At 35.1% G+C, this 23,760-nt stretch overlaps 1 protein-coding gene across 1 annotated transcript in view; it reads left to right on the top strand.

Moving 5' to 3' along the window:
• PIK3C3 (phosphatidylinositol 3-kinase catalytic subunit type 3) overlaps positions 1-23,173 on the top strand; it is a 126,747-nt gene extending 103,574 nt beyond the window's left edge. Inside the window, exons 23-25 of the mRNA XM_017529729.2 lie at positions 3,933-4,023; positions 6,535-6,660; positions 19,680-23,173. Of these exons, the coding sequence (XP_017385218.1) occupies positions 3,933-4,023; positions 6,535-6,660; positions 19,680-19,694 (232 nt within the window). The 3' untranslated portion in view covers positions 19,695-23,173. The remainder of the gene's footprint in view (positions 1-3,932; positions 4,024-6,534; positions 6,661-19,679) is intronic.
• The last annotated feature ends 587 nt before the right edge of the window (positions 23,174-23,760 follow it).

Here is a 23,760-nt window from a genome sequence, read left to right as displayed (position 1 = left end):
TGCCACTGAACTCCAACCTGAGGGATAGAGTATGACTGTGTCCAAAACAACTAAGGTTCTCATGTTGTCTCAGAAGTTTGCCTAGTCTAGTCATCAAACATCTGTGAATTTGTTGGTCACATACATCATTAACTACATTGCTTCCTCCCTTTGAAGTAGTACTCTTATTAAAGGAAATTTTCACAGGACCTCTGATTTTTGTTTCATGGAAAATAGAATGTAGAGGAAATAGACCTTTGAAATACTGTAAGAACCTCAATGTAGTTAATGGATTCAGTTTTCAGTAATGAAGGTTTTTCCTGAAAAATATAAACTATCTTTGTATGACTAGAGTGTAACATGATAGTTGGCATGAACATGGGTAAGAGAAAGAGTGCCATTTCTTTGAATGTTTCATGCAACCTGCTTTTTAAAAAATCCTAATTATATCGCATTCCGTCTTTCAGTCTTTGCTAGACTAGATTTTATACACTTTCCCGCCCTATTTTTTTTTTTTTTTTTAATCTTAACCTTAGGTTGTTTAATACTGGTTTGCTGGCTGGGTGGGGTGTCTTATGCCTGTATCCTAGCACTTTGGGAGGCTGAAGTCGGCAGATCACTTGAGGTCAGAAGTTCAAGACCAGCCTGGCCAACATGGTGAAACCCCCATCTTTACTAATACACAAAAATTAGCTGGGTGTGGTAGCATGCTCCTGTAATCCCAGCTACTCAGGAGACTTGCTTGAACCCGGGAGACGGAGGTTGCAGTGAGCCGAGGTGGTGCCACTGTACTCCAATCTGGGTGACAGAACGAGACTCCATCTCAAAAAAAAAAAAAAAGTCAAGAGGCCTTTAAATTTATGTTTCTGAGTAGGACATTAAATGACTGATCTATTTAGTAAATACTTGGTATTTTGCTTCACTTGTTGGGTCTTAAATAGAAAATTCAGGTTAATGACAACAGATGTAAAAGTTTGATATAGTTAAGGTCGTGACAAATTATTCACAAAGTATTTGGATGTCTAACCTTTATATTTATTTCTGTTTTCCTTTGCTATAACAATAGATGCATGGATGGTTACATTTAAATCAGGAGATAATCCAGAAAGCATTAGTATTTACCTTTTTTAAAAGATATATCACATTCTGCATCAATAAAGACAGACTTTTAACATCGATTCTGGCTGCCCATTAGATGCACCTGGGGAGCTTGCAGGTGCGGTGGCAAGGGGAAAATTCTGGGCCTCTTCATTTTGAATTGGTCTGAGATTGGGCTCAGGCGTTGATACAGTTGAAAAGTTTCCCAGGTGAATCTAATGGGCAGCCAAGTTGGAGAACTTATAATGTATCTCTTTGAAAATTGACTTTGTATCTCTTTGAAAATTGACTTTGTATTCTTCTCCTTATGTTGCCTTCTGGTAGATTTCCCCATGGCAAGATGGAAAAAAATTGTGTACCTATATGATCAACAAAGCAGAGTACAGATGATGGAGAGTTAGTTGAAAGAGCATCTTTTTTTATAATATGTAACAGCTGACTGTACACTGCTACCACATTCCTTGCAGCCCTCTCCAGTGGACCGTCTCTGTTTCCATAGAGAAGGACTTATCTAACTTGTGGCCCCCAGGCCACATGCAGCCCAGGACGGCTTTGAATACAGCCGGATACAAATTCATAAACTTTCTTAGAACATTGAGATTATTTTTTGCAATTTATTTTTCTTTAGCTCATCAGCTGTCATTGGTGTTAGTGTATTTGATGTATAGCTCAAGAGAATTGTTCTTCCATTGTGGCCCAGGGAAGCCAAAAGATTGGACAAGTCTGATGTAGAAGCCTCATGATATCATTGTAAAGGGTTTCATTCTGGACCTTTATTTTTTGCACCCCCTCTCCTTACTATTTTCATCCAATCCCGTGACTTTACATATGATCCTAGTTCTGATGACTTTAATATCACTAGCTTTCATATCTCCTCTGAGATATATCTCACATCTCTACTAAAAATCTTGTAGACACCTCAAACTCTATATGTCTAAAACAAAATTCTTGAGTCCCTGCCTAAAATCCTGTTTCTCCTTCATTTAGCCTTTCTTGGTGTATAACACTAGTGTCCCATTAGATTAAATCTTTTGTGTCATTCAGTTCCTCTGTCCTCTCCCTGTGACCTCCATTGAAACCGTCAGCAAGGTTCATCTATTTCATCTCCAGAATAAAGCCTTATAGCCTTCATGCTGTTCCCTGTCCACCTGGAAGTCTATTATATTTTCCCTACTTTGATTCTTATGTCCCTTCAAGATGTCCAGAGTGAACGGTTAAAAACACCTATCAACATGGTTCACTCCACTCCTTAAACTCAGTTGCTTCTCAGTGCATTTAAAATAAAACCATACCACCATAAGATGGCTCTTTCTCTCTGACCCATTTTTCTGTTTTTGTTTTTTTTCCTGTATTTAAATCTTTTAATCAAGCAGACATAAAATTATCATGTTTATCAGTTTATTCTATTAGTTTCTACCCTCCTCCAGATGTAAACTTCTTCAATGTGGGGCCCTTGTTTGTTCATTTCACCACAGTCTGTATCCCTGGTGCCTACAACAGTGGGTTTAGTGAGTACTAAGTAAATGTTTGTTGGTTGAATGAATAAAATGACTATATGAGTAGGAACATCTATGATATGCATTTATCAATTCCCACAAAGAAATTAGTAACTTAAAGCCAGGTTACAGCTGTTTAGCTATTATAACTTTTTTTCCCTAAGAGTTTAAGTGGGTTAGGGCCTGATTTGATTGGACTACATTAAGGTAGAAGTTTTTCATTATAGTTCCTTGTGATTTTTATGGGCAATATAAAATTCAGAAATGACGATAAAATAGATAATTTGAAACTCATATGGATAGTCATTTTTCTATGCAACTTCTATTATCATTACAATTCAAGTATTAAACAGTTCTTAAGTAACAGTTTGCATTTTATTATTATTATAGATAGGTAGACAGCTGGAAAAAAGATCCTGCATCACCAACTCTGCCCTTATCCCCTAGAGAAGACAAAGAACACAAGGCACTTGGTTCACATTTTTGCTGAAGCAGCTAAAAACCGTCATTGCCTAAAACCAATGTTTTCCTTACTCACATCCATCCTGAAGATCAAACCTGAATCTCTTTTTATAAGTGCTAAGGAAGGGCCACCAAAAGCATAACCACCCAAAGTGGAGGTTTATTTAAACCTTTCCCCACAAAGCCCCACCTCTGGAAATGACCATTCAGAATAGTAACATTTGTTCTTTTTGGAGGAAGAGGAAGAGTTTGAGGATTGGTGAAGAGAAACAGTTAGTTCCTGTTAGAGGCCAGCATACTCCCAAGATAACATTTTTTAGGTATTTTGCCCATTTTTAATGCAGCAGAATACTAGCGGTTTTTTCTTTCTTATAGAATTACTTTTATCCAGGTCAGTTATGTAGTTCCTGAAATGATTATTGGTATATTTGGAAGATAGTCATGAGTGATTCATTGGATGATATTATTTCCCTTTCATTCATTTAGCCATGACACACTGAGGTCGTCTTAAAGTAGCAGATTGTCATCTTCACCTAGCAAAAAACAGATAGATCTTAATTGTTACAAAATGCGAATTAGACATAAAGTAGATGTTCCTCAGATCCCTTCTAAAAATATGCATTCTTACTAAAGAATAAAAAGAATGTCATTATTAGATGATTATTCCAAAAGTCTGTCCCATGGTGTAGGATTTAGAAATGGTGTTATATGAAGACCCCAGAATTAAATATTTGTCAAGGCTTGCATTTTATTGATACCAACTGATGAGTTTTCTATTGGAATGATAGTATTCACTATAAAAATCCAGGTACCACTTCTAGAAGTGTTCTTAATATGAGAAAGAAATGCAGAATTCTAATCATTGCTATTTTTTTTTCTTTTTCTGCACTTCTTTAGGTATTCTAATCTGATCTTAAACTTGTTTTCTTTGATGGTTGATGCGAACATTCCAGATATTGCTCTTGAACCAGATAAAACTGTGAAAAAGGTAATTTTTAAGTAACATAAGTGAAGAGCTTTTCTGCATAAATTTTCCATATTCTAGAATACAACAACTTCTCAAGTCTCTGCAGCCAGTTTTATCCTCTTCCTTGTTCATGCCTATAGTCACATGAATAGGTTGCCGTATCTGGAGAGAGGGCTTATTACCACTCCAGCCCTGCAGTCCCAAGGAGGGGGAAGCAGCAGCCCAAAGCTTAAAGAACTGAGCAGAGTTTTCAGCTGTTGTCCATCACAGGGAGGATGTATTTTAAAATTGAATTTAGCCATGTTAACTGCCAGCTACAGTGAATCTTCACAAGAACACAGCAGAATTCAGAGTCTCTCTAATACATCATTTGGAACGTCTGTTATCTTTTTTCTTTTTTTAAATAACTAGGTGTGTGAATAAACAGAAAATGTGACACTAAGCCAATGGAAAAAAAAAAAAACAATCCGTAGAAACACCCTGAGAGGACCCATGACCACCAGAAAAGGACTTCAAAGCAGCTGTTATAAATGTCCATGCACCCAAGGGAAAATAAATGCATAATTACTGAACAGATGGGACTATCAGTAGAGAAATTAAAACTAGGAAGAAAGAACAAAATGAAAATTACAGAAAAAGTACAGTAGCTAAAGCGAAATATTAATTGGGTAGGCTTTACAGCAGATTGGATTATGGCATTAGGAGTCAGTGAACTTAAAGATAAATCAATAGAAATTATTTAATATACTTCCACACCTTCACTGCCTGTAGAATAACAGCAATGATGCTAATCACTGACAAAATATACTAAACTAGATCTTCTCATATGTCTCTGTGCCTATAGAATTTCTCCATACCTCTGCAAAGGACTACTGCAATAGATCTTTAGTTTCCAAAGATGGGGAGTTTTTTGTTTTAGTTTGTATTTAGTTTATAAAGTTGTGGTTGATTTACAATAGCATTAAGTATTAGAAAAATTAGTGTATGTATTAAGAACCTAGAGGACAGCCTAACATATGTCAGTAAATTTTATACCAAATAACTTTATATCCAGTTAACCCTTTGTTGTAAAAGAGAATATTTTCATATTTGGTAAATAACATTTTATTTTGATGCCAAGTATATATCTTCTCTTTGTAATTTAGGCACTTAAGTAAGTATGCAAGCTTTCATACATTGGGCTAAAGTTTATTTTGATACTCCTGCTCTGTAGATTTTTCATGTCCTTAAAAATAGTTCCCAAATTGTCAGATATTCTCTCTATAAGTAGAAGTCACGGAAATAAAAAAATTGAACTCAAGGAATATGTTTGTCATTACCTGAGATCCAGAAATGAGAGAGCTAGTTCACTGAAGATACAGCCTTAGATGCCCCTGCACCAAATTGTCTTCACTTTTTAGCCGCAGCACTCTTGGATCGCCTAGCATGCCTCCAGTACAGCCAAGAGACAGGAACGCTGAGCTGGGGCTATGGGCATTTCTTCTTCGTAGCTGTCTAAACTCTATACTTAAAGGGAAACACTAAATGTGGACCACACTTTATCCCCTTGAAAATCCCATTTTCTCCTAGATTGTCTTTGAGAAGTATTACGTGGGTTATTTGCAAGAGAGAGGAGTACTGTGTAATGGTTGTGTCTGGTAGTGTGGGATTGTCTGGAAGCATGTGCCAGTTAAGGGTCTCTGAGCTGGCTTCATGAATTCTCTGCCTCAATTTTTGCATCTTATCAATGAGGTACTATCTACTGTGTGGTTGTATAGTGAATCAGAGGAAATGTTGCAGGTATAATAATTTGCATGGTGTTTTGCACAAAGTAGTTCTTCAGTAACATTGACTATTATGTATATATAAAATATACACACATAAATATAGTCGTTTTTCTGGTTCTTAATGCTACTGAAAATTAACTGTAGCTTTAAATAAGATTTAAAAAATGTTCTCTTTGGAAATTATAAACCTATTGACCTAGTTTTGTGCAGGGATATAGGGAAATTCAATAGGAAAGGAAACCTTAGAAAATTACATTTAGTTTATTTTGCCTGTGATTGACATGGTTTCTGTTCTTGTATAGACACTGAAGGTATGGGAGAATATTAATATAATCTCATCTTGCTCCATCCATTTCACAAGGAATAACAGGGATAAAGTGAAGGAGATTATTAATAAATATGCCACAACTTCCATCTAGTAATTCTAGATTTTAAATTCAAAAAAATAAGGCACCCCTTTAGTTAAAAGAGCAGTTTCTCTGTTTTTCAAATGTAGGTCCCTATGAACAATTTCCTATTTTCTTTTCTTTTTTCTTAAAAACTGTTTACAACCAACAAGAACGGGGTAATATACAGAGCATATAACAAAAACAGCAAACTTCCACACTCCAAAGAATAGCATTCAGAACTCTGATAAGTTACAGGTCATTTATTTGCCATAGGAATAGCTCATGCTGCTTAATAATGTCTGCATTATATTGGTTCTGTCTGTTCAAAATGTGCTCTGTTTTTCTTCATTATAAAGACTAAGACTGTTATCTTATAGGTTCAGGATAAATTCCGTTTAGACCTGTCAGATGAAGAGGCTGTGCATTACATGCAGAGCCTAATTGATGAAAGTGTCCATGCCCTTTTTGCTGCAGTGGTGGAACAGATTCACAAGTTTGCCCAGGTAAGTTCTCTGAGTGCAGGGCATTTTTCTCCATGTATTGCCCCAGAATCCTTGGAGAGCCATACATTTCTCCTGCCAGTTGGCATCTTTTCTGTTTTTCTGTCAAGCCTTTTTGACATCTCACCAGCCAGTTGAAGTGAATTGTGTTTCACACATTATTAATTCCTAAACGTCTGCTTTTATTAGTAATGACTAACTTCTGGAGCACCAGCATAGGTATTTTCGTTCGTTGTAGTCAGTGGTGATTATACATCCCTTCTTGAGAATGATTTTGGGTCCAGCAGAGGCCTTGGCAATTGAAATTTGGACACTTGTTGGGTTTTGGTGAATGGTAAAGTGCTGGGAAAATTTAGAGGCTAAGAAAAGCAGTCCACACCACACATCAGAAAGATCTGTCCATAGACTTACTATTAGCAGTATCTACAGATAAGTGAGCGATTACCCTTTAATGGTAAACCTTAGATCTAAAATTCATTTTGATTATGAATTTCATAATAAGGATGACTTTGAAAATGGTTAGCAAATGGAAAAATTAGGTTGCTTTTTTCTCCTGTGCCCTCACCTTCTAGCCTGTGAACTCCTTCCAGGTGTTACACATTCACTTAATGATTTTCCTGATCATCCAAGCTCGAAGCTTCTCTGCTTTGAATTTTCCCTCAGCCGGTGACCAGTATCTCACCAAGCCACATCTGTTTCTTTAAGCTTTTTAACCCAGTTTTTAAATTTAACTTTATGATAACTTGGTGTGTGCAGTTTCCCCATTGCCTAACAGTGAAGTCCAGTCTCTGGCAACTTCTCGGCCTTCCAGAATATTGTGTTCTCTGCTGCTTTCCAAGCCGTTGCCTGATAATACTCTTTCTCTAAATATTTTGTTCTCTTTCATTGTAGTGACGACTTTGCTACTGTCATTTCTTCAGCCCAGAAATCAGCCTTCCTAATAATGTATCTTCTGTAAACTTCCGCATGCCAAAATCCAACCTGTCCTCCAAGAGCGCTTAATGCTCTTTGATTCATTTTTTTCTAAATTTTCTTAGTATTTTCTACCTTTAGACTTGCACTTATGTTTTGCTTTCTTTTTTTTCCTTCCCCTCACCTTTTCCCACGTTAGCTGATATTTTGCTTTTTATTGTAGGTATTTGGATTCCCTTATAACTCCTCAAATACAGACTTCCTGAAGGCTGGGCTTTGTCTATCAGCCACCTTATATACTTAACAAATATTTAATGAACATAAAATAGTTCCTACCTCTAGACGTTAGCTTATACTCTTTTTCTAGCTCAATAACAAGTTTTATTTCCCTGAACACCAGTCTTGATCATATTTTTATTACAAGGGCTACCTCAGGGTCTGCTTCATGGGCCATTAATCCTAACCAATCATTTATTGAGAATAAATTTTGATTCAAATAGTAGGTGACTTGTTAAAGTCAGCCAGCTAGCTAATAGTGGATCTTGCTCTACATATAGCAGAGCAGATGATTTTAGAGCTATAAGGAAAAAAAGGCCAGAGAGATATTGTGACTACTTGATATCTGTAACAAACAAGGGACAAAACCAAAACTTAAACCCAAATCTTTTGACTCCCGTGTTTAATATTTTTTAAACCAGATGTTTTCATTTTCCATATCTTGTTCATCACTATGCTACGTTATGTGTCAATGAAACTTTTCTCTGTGTGTATACCTTATTTTTTCTTTTTTTAAGCTCAACTAGTTACAGCATGGTTGAAGTCAGAAACTCTTAACTTCTGGGTCTTTGCATTTCTGTAGCAGAGGATTTACCCGTTATAGTTGGCCATTTACATTTTATCTTAAACCATCTCTATCTACAAGTGTACAAGTCTCTCTCATTTTTGGGTTTCCCTTAATCCGTACTTGTAGATTCTGGTTTTTCTTTTCCTGGGCAATTATATAATGGAGCTAAAACTCCAAAGTTGAAATTAGTGCTGCTACCTAACACTAATTTCAGTAATTTATAGCTACACAAGCAACTCCAAACTTACCAGCTAAAAAAGCAGTAATGATTTGTTATGTCTTACTTAGGATGCTTCAGTCAGGAATTTACCTAGAGCCCAGCTACGAGGTTTTTTTTGTTTCCTATAACGTTAACTAGCTTCACTCCTTCAGCTGTATTTAACTGGTAGTCGGGTTTCAACAAAGCTTCACTCAACAGGTCTGGCAGTTTGGTGTTCTCTGCCTGGACTGTCTCTCTCTACTTCCTCTCTCATCATTTCGAACTCCAGCCCAAACTGCTGCTCTACAGCGTGGTGACTGATTTCCCCAAGAGTACATGAAGGCAGAAGTGGCAGGCCTCTTAAAATAAGTCCCAAGGGCAGTCCAAATTCACAGGGAGAAAAAGTAGATTTTGCCTCTTGATAGAAGAAGAGGGTTGCATATGTAGATAAGAGACAAATTAAGTGTGGCATTTGATTCCTATTTGAAGACTTAACTACCACTCAGCTAATGTGCTCCAGCTTAAAATTGAGCCTTCAAGTTCTGTAAAATAAATTAGTAGCATAGTTTATTTTAGTGGTCTAGTTTTGAAATTCTATTGTTAATTTGCATAAGATTCCCGTTTTGCTAGCTGGATCCAAGAATAGAAGGACTAGTTTTTTGGATTCTCTATATTAAAGATGGAGGAAAAAAAGAGGTTGGTTAAAAAAAAAAGAGTAGTAGTATATAGGGGACCTTAGTATTATCTATAGGAGCTAGTAATACAAGGACTTTGGTTTACTGAAGTCTCTGGGCCTCGGTATTCACACCTATAAAGTGATTGACACTGAGGATAAAACATCCATTTTTGACATGAATTTAATCTAATGTCAAAGGTAATAGCTTTACAAAGCTAATGTTGACTACTGCCAGGTTTAGTAAATGAAATCTGCCTCTTCTGTCTCCCCATCGTAGGGAAGATTAAATTGTTAAAGTTGTTAAGAACTCTGTTATTGTCACGTACCTATTCTTCTATTCATAGAGAAAGTATATGAATGGCAAAACAAATTGGTAAAATTGCGATGAGCATGCTCTTAAATTAGACATTGGAGAGATCATTTTATACACGTTAACTAACATGATTATAATTCTTGAGAAGGAATACTATCTGTTTCCTAGGTTCCTATTTTCTAGTTCTTCATTAAAATAGTAGATAAGGTACAGAAATCCTATAATTAACATTACTTTAGCCTTGGTTGTTACAGGCACTTTTGTACTAGGATAGATTCTTGATAACTTTGCTATTCAAGGATATTGCCGCATGAAGATAACAGTTAAGAACAAATATCTGAATGATTCTAACAGCCTAAGGATTAGCATACCTGTACTTGTAAAAGTGGAGGTTTATTGCAGCATGAATACGTAGAAGAACTTTTTAGAGATCATTTCTTAGCTCTCCACTTCAGAATGATAGACACAGTGTTTGGGACAATAACAGCTTCGCTGTTGATTGGAATGTATTTCACACAATGCTTCCCCATTTTTAATGAAGTAACCCTTACTGTGATAATACAAATATGTTTTAGTGTTATTCCCGTTTCATAAATGAGAAAACTGAACTACGTAAAAAGTTGTTTTCAGCTGGGTGCAGTGGCTCACACCTGTAATCCCAGCACTTTGGAAGGCTGAGGCAGGCGAATCACATGGGGTCAGGAGTTTGTGACCAGCCAGACCAAATGATGAAACTCTGTGTCTACCAAAGTGCAAAAATTAGACAGGCATGGTGGGGGGCACCTATTATCCCAGCTACTCAGGAGGCTGAGCCAGGAGATTCATTTGAACCCGGGAGGTGGAGGTTGCAGTGAGCTGAGATCACTCCATTGGCCTCTAGCCTGGGCGACAGAGAGAGAGTCTGTCTGAAAATTAAAAGAAAAAAAAAAAAGTTGTTAGTTCTAACTTACCAGACAGATTCAGTTTTTTGTTTGTTTGTTTGTTTTACCAGATTTCATCTTGTTTATCCTAAGGGATAAACTTGAAAATGTTCATGATATTACTTAGATCTCCTTAAGTATATCATCTGTGCTCCAAAATAAGTTACCTGTGGATGTTTAATTTTATTGGAACTTACTTAGGCACTGAAGCATACATAGAATACTAAATAAGAACTTAGTTTCATACAGATCTTTTCAAATAACAATTATAGAAGCATAGATATTTCTTAATCTCTGGAGTTTATTTTCTCTTTGAAACTCACATATCTACACATATTGTCTAAGTTTTGATACTAATAAATCACATAGGCATTGAAATTCAGATGACCAGCATCTATTTTTGTCACTCATAGCCATTTATTATGATGCAATATTGTTAATTGATTTATGGTAATTTTAGTATGTTCCCACTAATCATTATGGATAGTAGAAACAACCTTTAAAAAATGGGAGTAGATTGATACATACTTACAAGAATAATATTTCAGCATAAAAGTAACAACATTCAAAAAGAAGACTAAGAATTACTAGCTACAACTAGATACATACTTACAAGAATAATATTTCAGCATAAAAGAAACAACATTCAAAAAGAAGATTAAGAATTACTAGATACAACTATTATGTCCAAATGCAACAAAAGTTTGTTTTCTTTCATCATGAAGTTCCTTAGGAAGGGTAGAGATTAAATACTGCAGTATTTATTGCTTAGCAAAAACCCGCCTATTAGCAGTATAAATGTTCCACTGGAAAAGACTTTTATTTCAGTCATTGTCTTTGAAATTGCATCATTGCAACTCTTCTCTATTCCAAAATGATCTTTTCTGGTGTCTTGCTCTTTTGCCCAGGCTGGAGTGCAGTGGTGCAATCGTGGTTCACTGCAGCTTTGACCTCCCGGGCTTGAGTGATCCTCCTGCCTCATCCTCCCCAGTAGCTAGGAATACAGGCATGCGCCACCATACCCAGATAATTTTTAGTTTGTTTTTTGTAGAGATGAGGTCTCACTGTGTTGCCCAACCTGGTCGTGAACTCCTGGCCTCAAGCAGCTCTCACATCTTGGCCTCCTGAGTGCTGGGATTATAGGCACGAGCCACTCCTGGCCTTGAAGTGATCTTCACAGTGCTTTCGAGTCTTGTATACATGGGAAAGATAGAGGTCATATAGTTTGGGTCACATACAATTGCACAAGTAGGCCTTCTAGTGGTGATCTCTTACACTGCAGTCCATTTCCTGTTTCTGCTTTTCCCTGTCGTCCTTCCTTTTCATTTATTGATAGTAAAAATCTTGAGAAAGGGCTGTGGTTTCCAGTAATCTTAATACATACTAAATCTATGAATTGGATCTTGGCAGATTAACTAGAGACAGATATATTTTTTGTTTGTTTTTGTTTTTGTTTGTTTTTTTTTGCAGAATAACTATTTAAAAAGTAATAATAATGAATGGATTGGGTTCAGAAGGTTTACCTAAGTTCCAGATACTAGGAACATAGCACTGCTGTCCATTTAAAGGGAATCCTTACTTCTGCCTGTGGTGTTCAAGGAGGAAAAGCACAGGTCTAGGCAGAGAGATACCTGATTCTATAGTCACATATTCTTAAGTTAGAGACCATTTACCTTTATCTGAAGGAAATTCAACTATATGTATTTGGGAAGATTTCAAAACAAAATAAAACAAAAAAAAAAAATATGAAAGGAGGAAAATGGTGTGGTTATTCTGCTTGAATTTTCCCTAAAGAATATATGTCCTCTAAGGAATGTGACAGTGACTCTCTCAAAAGTGTTTCAGGTGTCAAGTGCCTTTCATGCATAACATGGCATCTTACTGTGCTTAATGTGATCCCAGAATTGAAGATTCTGAGTTTTTGATATCCATATGGTGGTTTCTAAGTGCAAACCATTTGCTGCTTAACCAGAAAAATGGGGTTTTCTTGTATCATTGCTGAGGGGAAAGCTTCCGATTTTGGACTTCTAAAGAGATACATGTCTCTAATATGCTGCCTCCTAGAGGGATTTTCTTGAGTAATTTTCTTTTTTTAATTTGTATTCTTGTTTTTCCTTTCTCTGTTGACTTTAGCACCTAAACCCAGTGTAGAGTGATTTCGCTTAACTGCTATCCTCTTTCATCTTCTTAAAGAAGGCAATCTTCTAGGTCAGTGAGTGACCCTCTTGGTTTTCAGAATTGGGAACTAAGACCATTCAAGTCCATTTCTCGCTGTATTTCTCTAGGTAAAGTAAAAGCAGTTTTTGTGTTCAGAGTATGTATAAAACATTTACCTTAGGTTTACATGTATATTCGTAGCACCTTTGACAGTTAAGAAATCAATAGTTGTGCTGGTGTTAACTCTTCCAATTTTTAGTTACTTGAAAGTCGCTATTTCATGAGTCAGTGGAATTTTGTTTTGGTTTTTGTTTTTAAACCTTTGTAACAATAGGAAATATTTAGATATACTTACAACCTTAGTCTGTTGTCTTAAATGTACCATAATGTATTTTTGTTTGATGAACTTTGTTTGATATTTGGTCTTACCTAGCAAAGCTAGTTCTGTTTTAGGGCCATACATCAGCTAATATCCTCTTTGGAAAAGGAAAACGGTTACACACAGGAATTTTTGTTTATGTTTTTTTCTTCAATTTATTTAAAGTTCTTACTCCTAGACTTGTATAATTTTGAGTCTTGATTTCTTTCAGGTGAACAGTTAAGAAAATAAACTATACCTTAATTCTTTAATGAGAATATACTCTCTTTTAATAAACACATAAATGGCCTTAATAATAAAAATGTTGATAAAATTCATGAAAAAAATTCATGAATTTATTATTTCCTGCTGTAAATATTAAGTAGCATTTAGTATTTAGCTGTGAAATCGATACATAAATATGTAGATGCAAAATAGAACTAAACTATTGCAGGTTTAAAGCATCACTAGTACTCATCTGTTAAATGTAAATACAGATTTCTTTATACGTGTGTTTTGTTTTTATAGCATTACTTTATTCATACTAACCTTCCATTTTTTTTTTTTCTATTGGTGACCCACTTATGCCTCATATTCACTCTTTGTACTTTTTGAAATTTCCCTTTTTATGTAAATTGACCACTAACACTGAATTCCTTTTTGCAAATTGAAGCTCTTTCCCCTTTCATGTTCCCTCTTACATGCCATACTAGAGAACATGGGATGCTCTATAGTTTTAAATTGTGTTTTACTTTAGTACCTACTCATACTTCCCATGAGATTAAAAGCCGTGGGGCCCTGAAAACCCAAGTAAACATGTGCAAAGGTAAAAAGTTCATGTCACTCAGTGTATCTAATTCATATAGTCTTACATTATATTTAGTTCGTCTTATTTTGCCACTTTAAACAATTGTAACTCTTTTCATGATAACTAAAGTTTGTTTGGAACATCAGGTTTTTTCCTACTTAATAGATGCAAAATTATGACCTAAAAAGAAGAGAAAAATCATTTCTGAGTTTACTTTTATAGGGACCTCATTTTATCATTAGGAATGAAGAATAGCAGTGTAAAGTATTTCAATGAGCAAAACAAAAATTGTTGATTTTGGGGTCAAATAGAAATTCTTTTTATCGAAAACAAATTCTTTTTAATTTAGTAAGTAATTTTCTAAAGAGTGAGATGTTTCCCTTATCAGTGACTTAAACAAATAATATAACACCAATATATCACATACAGCTTTTTTTCATTTTGTGTTCCAGATCTAATTTATTTGAATTTTCTTGGCAGAAATAACAACAGGGAAAAGAAAATCATTAATAGCAAAGTATTGAACATTTAAATGTGACAGGAATTATGTAAAGTGCTTTCTCTGCATCAATTCTTAATTCTCACACCTGTGAAGTAAGTATACTACAAGGTGTGTTTTGCCCATGAGAAAACTAAGGTTAATAGTTGATGAAGCCGAGATTTGAATTCAAAATAAAATATTTTGAGTCCCAGATCTACCCTGTATTTACAAGTAATAATATTTATATAAATACATGACATATTTTTATATCTAAATATATATTTAGATGTAAAGTATTTTATATATAAACATTATATAAAATATATATATTATATATAATATATATAAAATATATAAATGTTTATATATAAAATACACCTAAATATATATTTAGATATAAGAATATATACATATATAAAAACATATTAATATAAATGTTTATATATAAAATACTTTACATCTAAATATATATTTAGATGTAAAATATTTAGTAACTAGTGTCAATTTCCAGTCACCAGCTCATTAGCCTCTGCCAGGAAAGCCAGCCTGTCCTTTGAAGCCAGACTGACTTCTCTGTAGCACGAAAGTCCTATGTGGCATCTTATTTCATTAGTGGGCTGTTTCATCTGTATTGAAAATCTGTTGTCTAATGTAGCCACCTTCATCAGTGATCATAGCTAGAAAACCTGTGTGCAGTTTCTCCATCAGCACTGGCTGCTTTACCTTCCATGTACACACACACACACACACACACACACACACACACATACATACATACATATATCAAAGCCTTAATTTATAGACATGAATAGCTTTTGTTGTGAGTAGTGAGTTTTTAAATTTTTGCTTGTAAGTTTAAATTTTAACTTTTCCTCATCTTTCACCTACCCATCAAAGAAAAAACAAAATCAGCTGTGCAAACAGCCAAGTAAGTGTGCTGTATAAAGGAGTCACTGGGAACTGTTAATCCAAGATAATAGGATAAGTGTGGGATAACATTTATTTTGTGCATTGGCCAAAACTAGTCTTGTATTTCATTGACCCACCTGTGCTCTCTTGTTCCGCTGCAGTCAGCACTGCTTCACACTACCCATTAAAACCCATGATGTTTAAAAACAAAGAATACAGGCACTTGCTATATGACAACTGTTTGCAAGTTGTAAGATTAGTTAATTATTTTAATAGCAGGAGTCAGCAGAATGCCCCAAAATTTTTAGCCCAAGCCTTACAGTTTCTTATCCATAAAAATTCAATTTTCTTATCTTCTCCCAAATGATTTTTAAACACTTGAATGTAATCCTTGATAGGGTTTGCCATGTTTGCTTCATTAACTGCTTTTAGTAAGGTTAGTTTTATACTGCTGTTTTCTTTCCCTCTGTGTTCTGTCAAACCCTTTCATAATAATTCTTCAAATTTACAAAGAGTTGAATATTTTTGGACTGTCTCTGCTATGTGTTTTTTTTTTGTTTGTTTTGTTTTGTTTTGTTTTCCCTAAAGACACAGACATTTTGAAGTCGAAGTATCTGGAGAAAAAGGCATACCTTAAAGATTTTTTTTAGAGTCTAAACCACTGCAATAAAGCATGTCACATGATTTTTTTGTTTTCCCAATGCATATAAAAGTTATGTTTACATAATACTATGCAGTAGCTTTATGTCTTTAAAAACTATTTTAAAATATTGATAAAAAATGCAAACAATCATCTGAGCTTCCAGTGAGTTGTAATCTTCTTGCTAGTGAGAGTCTTGCCTTGATGTTGATGGCTGCTGACTGACCCAGGGTAGTGGTTGCTAAAGATTGAGTAGCTGTGAATCCATGAAGTTAGCCACATCAGTTGATGCTTCCTTTCATGAAAGATCTCTCTGTATCATGTGATGCTGTTTGATAGCATTTTGTCCAGAGTAGAACTTTTTTCAGAATTGGAGTAAACCCTTTCAAAACTTGCTGTGGCTTTATCAACTAAATTTATGGAATACTCTAAATCCTTTGTTGTCACTTCAACAATGTTCAACGCATCTTCACCACAAATTGATTCCATCTCAAGAAACCACCTTGCGTATCCTGAAGGAGCATTTCCTCATCTGCTCAAGTTTTATCACGAGACTGCAGCAATTCAGTCACATATTCAGGCTCCACTTCTAATTCTTGTTCTTTTGCATTTTCCACCACATCTGCAGTTACTTCCGCTACTGGTCTTGAACCCCTCAAAGTCATCCATGGAGACTGGAATCAACTTCTTCCAAACTCCTGTTAACATTGATATTTTTCACCTCCTCCTATGAATCTCAAATGTTTTTAATGGCATCTAGAATTAAGTGCCATTAATGGTGAATCCTTCTTAGTAGGTTTTCAATTTATTTTGCCCAGATCCCTCAGAGGAATCATTATCTGTGGCAGCTATAGCTTTACAAAAGTTATTTCGTAAATAATAGAACTTGAAGGTCAAAGTGACTCTGTGATTCATGAGCTATAGAATTGATATTGAATTAGCGACATGAAAGCAACATTAATCTTTTTGTATATTCCATCAGAGCTCTTAGATGACTGGGTACATTGTCAATGAGCAGTAATATTTTGGAAGGAATCTTTTTCTGAGCAGTGGGCTTCAACAGTGGGCTTAAAATTTTCAGTAAACAATACTATAAACAAATGTGATGTCATCCAAGCTACTGTTTCATTTATAGAGCACTGGCAGAATAGATTTATTATAATTCTTAAGGGCCCTAGAATTTTTGGATTGGTAAATGAACATTGGCATCAACTAAGTCACCAGCTGCATTAGCCCCTACAAAGAAAACCTTGTCCGTTGAAGCTTTCTAGCCAGACATTGACTTCTCTTTAGCATGAAAGTCCTATGTGGCATCTTACTCACTAGAAAACTGTTTCATCTGCCTTGAAAACCTGTTACTTAGTCACCTTCATCAATGATCTTAGCTTGATAGATAACTTGGGTGCAGTTTCTTTATCAGCACTGCCTGCTTTACCTTGCACTTTTATGTTATGGAGATAGCTTCTTTCTTTAAACCTCATGAACCAACCTCTGCTAGCTTCAGACTTCTCTTCTGCAGCTTCCTTATCTTTCTCAGCCTTTATAGAATTATAAAATTGAAGACAGTTTAATTCTTTATAGAATTGAAGATAGTTAAGGCCTTGCCCTGCATCAGGCTTTGGCTTATGGTGATGTTATAGCTGGTTTGGGCTTCTAAGCAGACCGCAAAAACTTCCTCCGTATCAGCAATACGTGTTTTGCTCTCATATCATTCATGTATTCACTGGAGTAGCATTTTAATTTCCTTTAAGAACATTTCTTTGCATTTACAACTTGGCTGTTTGATGTAAGAGTCTTAAGTTTTGGCCTGTCCAAGCTTTTGATATGCCTTTCTCAGTAGGCTTAGTAATTTCTAGCTTTTAATTTAAAGCCAGCGATATGCGACTCTTCTCTTTCACTTGATCGCCTAGAGGCCATGATAGGGTTCTTAATTGGCCTAATTTCAATATTGTTATGTCTTAGGGATTATGGAGGCTTAAAGAGAAGAAGATAAGTGGGGAATGGCCATTTGGTGGAGTAGTCAGAACACACGTAACATTTATCAATTAAGTTCACCATCTTATGCGGACATGGTTCATGGTTCCCCAAAACATTTGCAAGAGCAATATCAGAGATTGCTGATCACAGAGCACCATAGCAGATGGAATAATAATGAAAATTTTTGCAATATTATGAGAATTACGAAACTATGACACAGAGACACAAAGTGAGCACAAGCTGTTGGAAAAATGGCTCCGATAAACTTGCTCAGGCAAGAGTTGCCACAGACTTTCAATTTGTAAAAAAAAAAACACAGTATCTGTGAAGTACAGTAAAGCTAAGCACAATAAAACAAGGTATGCTGGTATACTGGAAACCATTGGATTAATAGCAACATTTTCCTCATACATAGAAGCATACAGGTGTGCATATGTAAGTTTTTAATTGCTTCCAAATGACTTCCAGGTTATTTAGACTCCCAAATATGTTGGTATGGACCCTTTGCAGTTTGGCTTTTACCTACACTTTCTACCTTTATCATCTTCAGAAGCCTTCAAAAGAATCTTTGGAGATCTGATGATTCATCGCCACTACCTTCAGGCAATACAGCTCTTCTCTTTGCATTGAATGAGTTCCCCCCATTTGCCCAACTTTTGAGACAGACAGACAGAGAGAGAGAGAGTGAGAGAGAGAGAGAGAGAGAGAGAGTGTGTGTGTGTGTGTGATTCTGTCTTCTGTCTGTATTAATTTGGTCCTCCGGCAGTTTGTCTTAATTTGAGATCTCCCACGTAATCTGAGACACTTCCTGGCACGTAGTAGGCACCAAATAAACATACATGGTTTTATATGAGGGCCAAGTACCATTTCATTAGGAAGTTTATTTTCTCTGATATTGCCTTTAGTAAAAATGTTTAAATTGCTTCTCAAATTCTAAATTACATTATTTTTATTCACATGAAAAATAAATCTTGCCATATTTTTTCTAGATTGCCACTTTTAAAGGCATCAGATTAAAAGCCATTAGCATCTTGGCATTTTCACATTTGTACATGTACACACATGCATGTGCACACACACACAGACACTCTTGTGTGTGATTTTTTGCCTTCACTTTTTCTCTGAGTGAAAATGAAGTGAAGGTCATAGAAACAAAATTTTATTACATGTAAACAGCATTCATAATTCTTCCAAGAGAATGCCAGCATATTTGTATCCGACAAAAAGGGCACGGGTTATGAATGACTCAATGTATACTCAGCCAAACAACGAAATCTTCGTTGATTTTGTTCCTACTGGAGATATCTCAGTATTGAACACCATTAATCGTGTTGGTCCCAGAACAGCTCTTCACTAGGCCTCTCTTGTCTTTTCAGGACTACGTCCTTTTTTTTATTTCCAGACCATTTCTAGAATGAAGTAGTTGCACTCTGTGGAATAAGATACAGGTTTTCACAGCCTCTCTAAGAACCAAGCACACTACACACAATATTACTCATTTAACTCACTTTAGAATTCAGTGGAGTATTTGCCTTTTTAGTGCTGGATGAGATGATTTTTGGTTGTCTTATGTTAATTGCATCATTTTGAACTTACAGTCAGCAAATACTCTCTCCCTGAATTATTTTCTCATATAAACTAGTTTTTAAGTGAAGCCTCAGGAATCCTATACAATATAGTTAATTGCAATCCTCTTGGTAGCATTTAGCAAATGTATTTATACACTTTCTATTTTAATCATAGCCTTTTTAAAAACGATAGACTATTTTTTGTCTTTGTGAATAAGTAAATTATTTTCTGTTTGTTTGTTTCTTTTTAATTTTTGTAGTATTGGAGAAAATGAAACTGGATTTGACCCATCAAGATGCTTGACTCAATAAGAAAACCATGTTAAGAGCAACCTGTGTATATTGGAGACTTCAGAGTAACCAGCAGGGAAGAGAAAATTTAATCTTCAGGTTACCGTATTTTCCAAATATTACATGGTACCTGAATTCCACTTCCTTAGATGTCATTGCTTAAATACGGTCTTGGTGGGGTTTGTTTTGAAATATTGTATATATTTATTTTCAAATGTATACATTGTTAATAAATTACGAAATGAGAAACATTCTTATTTATGTACATGTTATGAGAATTCTGGAGGAAGTAATATGTTGAAATAGTAAAACATTTAGTCATTTGGTTTAAAATGTTATTTTTTCCCCTTATATTTTCATATCAGGACAGCAGTAACCTGAATTTAGCTTGACACAGTTTACACGTTTTTTATTTGTTTCTTCCTTCTTTCCTCTCCTTTCTCCCACCCACTTTTGTTTGTTTTTTGTTTTTGCCTAATTTACATGTTTAAAGTTTTACTTAAAAATTTACTTCAAGTTTTACATGTTATGGCTCATCTGTAGTTCAAGAATTGCTTATATTTTTAAAAGATATTTATTTTCTCTTATAAATAATTGATTTTTTGTAAACTACAGTTCATAGTTCTCATTTGTAAGTATGTAGAGTATGAAAATGTGGCTATTTAGATACCTGGCCAAAAGGTCGTATGACCACCAGTATTAGTATTAAACATAAGATATTTTTACATTTTCACGTAAGACAATGTAAATTGTCTTTCTGCAATAAATTTTTTCTGATGTAAATTTAGTTTTCAGAAGCTTTTTGATGGTATAAAGGAATTGAGGAAAAACAAAAAGCTTTTTGAAATAGCTCACCTAGACCTGTTAATGTAATATATTCTTCATGAACAAGCAAAAAATTTTTTTGTTTTTTAAGAAAACTAATCTCTCTAGCTTTTTTGATGGAACTTTGAAGAAAAAGAACAAATACAAATATACAAATGATATGAGCAATGCAGTAATAATCTTTTGCAACTTCATATGTTATACGTATAGTCTTGGAAGAAAAATAATTGTTTTGGTGCTGAATAAATATCAGAAATGAAGTGACAGAAAAGATGAAGGTAAAATTGTGGCACAATTTCAGAGAATGCCATTAATGATAATATGTATTTGTCATCAAATTCTTAGTTCTGAGCTTGCCTCTTTAGTGTGGGTTACCAGAGGGAGGGCAGGCATATAATTAAGAGACATCCTAGAAGCATATGGAATGTGATTTGTATGAAACATACCTCCTGATGAGAAAGATAGTAAAAATGGAAAGACCTTTGTACGTCATCTTAGGAAAACTTATATCTAAACTAAATTGTCAGGCTCTATCCTCTGCCTTGCTTTTTCTTTTCTTTACATATCTGTGTCATTTTTGTTGTTGTTCAGACATTATTAACCCTCTGCGTGCTCATTCTTCTAATTCTGTTTCTATTGGCACTTCCTCCAAAATTTTTCTCTGAATTTCCCTTGTTGAAAGTGACCTTTCTTCCTTGTGAACTCCTCGAATTATTTATAGCTTTTAAAGTGGCATTAAGAAAGTTCAGTGTTTTTCTTACACTTGTATCTCCTATTTCAGGGTTTGGCATACTTTTTCTTTAATGGGTAAGAATGTAAGTATCTTTAGCTTTGAGGGACATATGGTCTCAATAGCATTAATTTAACTGTGCTAACTAGAAGGCAAAAGTATATCATCTTACTCATCTTTATAAACTCCACAGCACTCTGCATAGAGAGGAGCATATTTATAAGAAACTCAATAAGAAATTTTGACACAAATACGAAATTCTATAAGGGCAGACACTGAAAACTAGTAAAAAAGGTTCATCTTGAATAACCTTGTATTTAGTGCCATCTTAACTAGAATTGTAAAGAGGATAAACCTTTCTAGGAAGGGTAACGAGTATTAGGTGAGGAAGGAGCATCTCTCAGGAGGGTAAATAAACAGTGGCTGTGGTTTTGCTGAGAGATTTTGGCTGTGAGTGATAAACTTATATCAAAAAGAAAAATGACTTATCGATCTGTTTTTATTGCTGAAAGCAACTCTTTACTCCTATTTTTTCCAAATTCCATTGTTTTTACTCTTGGAGCTCTATCCTCAGAGTGTAGTCTGCGTGTTTCTTTGTCATTGCCATGTGAATTCTTTGGTGACAAATTCAGCAATATTTCAAGCACGATGTTTCTTTCGAGTTTGAGAAATGTATTTGTGAGGATACATCACTTTAATTAAAAAGTGTGAGTACTATGGTCATTAAGTAGATTGAAATTTCTGAGTGGGGGAGAGAGAATGTGAATAGCAGTTGTGAGTGGGGCTCTAGGAAGAAAAGAAGAAAAGTACAGTTAACACTCCCAAATAAAGGGTGCTACAGCCTTGGTTTTTGCTAGGATTAGCAAAAATCATTCTCCGTATGCTAGTTTTAGATGTTCCTCAGCTCATTTGTCTTATTGAGTTTTCAGCTGGGCATATATTATTATAATAGCAGTCAACATGATGTAGGGGCTCAGCATTACATGTCAGGACCATACTAATTGCTTCATATGCCTTATCTCTTTATTATATGAGATAGAATTGTCTTCTCATTTTCTAGTTGAAGTAACTGAAGTTTAAAGCAATTGAATCATCTGCCCAAGGATAAGCCACTGGTGAGTGAGATTTGAAGCCGAGTTAGACTTTCGTGATCACAGTCTTAACCATAATTCTTCCAGCCTTCATTTTTCACTGAGATAATGGTAGTGTTAGTACTGACCTCTAATGTGTGCATTTGTGGGTATGTGGTCCATTCAGCTTTAATCCCCAAAAGACAACACTTACTCCTTTTCTTATTTTTGCTCATGTTTTATTTTTTTCATTGCTTTTAACAGGATGACCAACGGCGGCATACTCAGTAAGTAGTCAGTAAACACATTTCTAAGAAATATCTTGTGTCATCATGCCACATATTCATACTTGCCTTGGGTTGGAGACTAGATCCTTCAGTAAAAACATACAGGTAAATTAAATCTTGCCAATCAATATGATCATTAACCTAAAATCATAGTATACCTTGTATATATCCTTGCACATAAATATAACATTGCAATTTAAAACAGTAAACCAAATTGAGATTCTTAGGAGCATTTTGTACAAAATTACAAATGTTTGTTTTAGATAGGTCACACAACTTCAAATAAAAACTGATATAGATTGAACACCTTGAGAGTAACCTTAGTGCCAAGTGGAAAATAATTTTTTACAAGTATATTAGAAAAACAATGTGGACTTTCTGTAATTATATACGGAAAATATACTGATTTGCCAAAATGAATAATTTTGATACATTAATATTTCACTTATGAAGAATGCATACCACCTGATCCAGGATGGGATCCAGGAACAGAAAAAGAATATTAGGTAAAAATGAAAGAAATCTGAATATAGTATAGAGTAGCTAAAAACGACGACAACAAAAAGGAAAAACAGGATAAGCCTCAGGAGATAGTAAGCATCCCACCTGGGTGACAACTTACAGAAGCTGAGGTGGGACCCCTGCATCTGATAAGAGGCTGCACTAGACCACAGGAACCAGTTTCCACTCTAAGAACTAGGGTGGGAGTGGGCATGTCAAAACCTTCAGGGAACTCTTAAATATGCACATTCCCAATCCCCACTCCTGAGCAGCTAAATCGATCTACATGTGGGTCTTGTGATTTTTCCCAGGGGATTCCTATGCCTGTTAGGTTTAACAAGTAGATTAGATGTTAAGTTTTTCTTTAGCCCAGAGATTCCATAGGCCAGTATTAGGAAACAGGGGCCAGGGCTGGGAAGGTGTAAGAATAGAAGATACACTTTAGACTCTTGTTACCATGGCCTTCCCACCCAACCAGATATATCTTGCTGTATGCTAACATTTTCTCTTTCTTTTATATAGTGTGGAAAAATAATTTTCAACTGGTTATGTAGCGAAAAAACATACATAAAAAGCACATTTTTATATAATGAGTGGTTTATATTAAGAATGAGTACTATGTAAATACTGGTAAGTG

The sequence above is a fragment of the Cebus imitator genome, unplaced genomic scaffold, assembly GCF_001604975.1.
Source record: "Cebus imitator isolate Cc_AM_T3 unplaced genomic scaffold, Cebus_imitator-1.0 Scaffold60, whole genome shotgun sequence".
In the NCBI taxonomy this organism is placed as follows: Eukaryota; Metazoa; Chordata; class Mammalia; order Primates; family Cebidae; genus Cebus; species Cebus imitator.
This window is presented reverse-complemented; position numbering and strand designations above follow the sequence as displayed.